The sequence below is a fragment of the Penaeus monodon genome, chromosome 25 (assembly GCF_015228065.2).
Source record: "Penaeus monodon isolate SGIC_2016 chromosome 25, NSTDA_Pmon_1, whole genome shotgun sequence".
NCBI classification, from domain to species: Eukaryota; Metazoa; Arthropoda; class Malacostraca; order Decapoda; family Penaeidae; genus Penaeus; species Penaeus monodon.
This window is the reverse complement of record NC_051410.1, coordinates 30,634,503-30,635,237: the sequence shown is the minus strand read 5'-3', so window position 1 is coordinate 30,635,237 and position 735 is coordinate 30,634,503. Positions and strand designations below refer to the sequence as shown.

General features: G+C 33.3%; 1 protein-coding gene across 1 annotated transcript in view; it reads right to left on the bottom strand.

The window, feature by feature from the left end:
• Window positions 1-735, bottom strand: part of LOC119589362 (PDF receptor-like) — a gene marked incomplete in the record, with an annotated part of 41,885 nt that overhangs the window by 8,937 nt on the left and 32,213 nt on the right. The window contains 1 exon segment of the mRNA XM_037937979.1: window positions 37-52. Within this exon segment, the coding sequence (XP_037793907.1) occupies window positions 37-52 (16 nt within the window).

The window sequence follows — 735 nt, the reverse complement described above, 5'->3', positions numbered from 1 at the left end:
TAAGTATGACGTAATCTAAGACTTAGTTTGTCTCACCGATATGACGGATAGTCCCCGGGCCTTTCCCCGGATCCAAAATACCTTTAAGTTTTTAACCCCCCCCCAGCATCTGAAAAAAAGGGTCAAATTTTGAAAGCTTTTGTGGTTTTCATTTCCCCTTTTTTTTTTTTTATTTCCAAGAAACCTACTGTACATTTTTTTTTACTCAAGAGCATGCTACGATTCTGACTTTCTTTTTCCTTTTTTTTTTTTACAATTTTTCAAAACCGTCCCGCTGCTTTCCCAAACGTTACGTATTAATATTCCAGGTCATATTACGTTTCATGTTCATTTTTTCTGTCCTAGTCATTAATAGCATGAATTAAGTCGGCCGTCAACATCACGCAGACAAAGTACATTTATTTAGGAATCTTGACGGGGCTGTATATTAGGAAATTATGTAGTATTTTGTAAACACATTAAATGCATAGATGTATCAAGATTTACCCAGACATTCAACCAAAATTTTTTTTCCCCAAAATATGTGGGATAAATTATCAGAACCCAATTTTAAGGAAAATTTAAAAAGGGCCTTGAATCTTATAATGCCCCTCAAAGTAAAGGAAAATTAAAATTGGGCTCTGGGTATTAGCTTTTTCAATTTTACCTGCTTATCAAAGTTAAGAAAATTTGGGCTTTAGGGGATGTTCAAGCTGATTTTGCACCCTTTATATTTTAAATTTATCAAAAAATTTT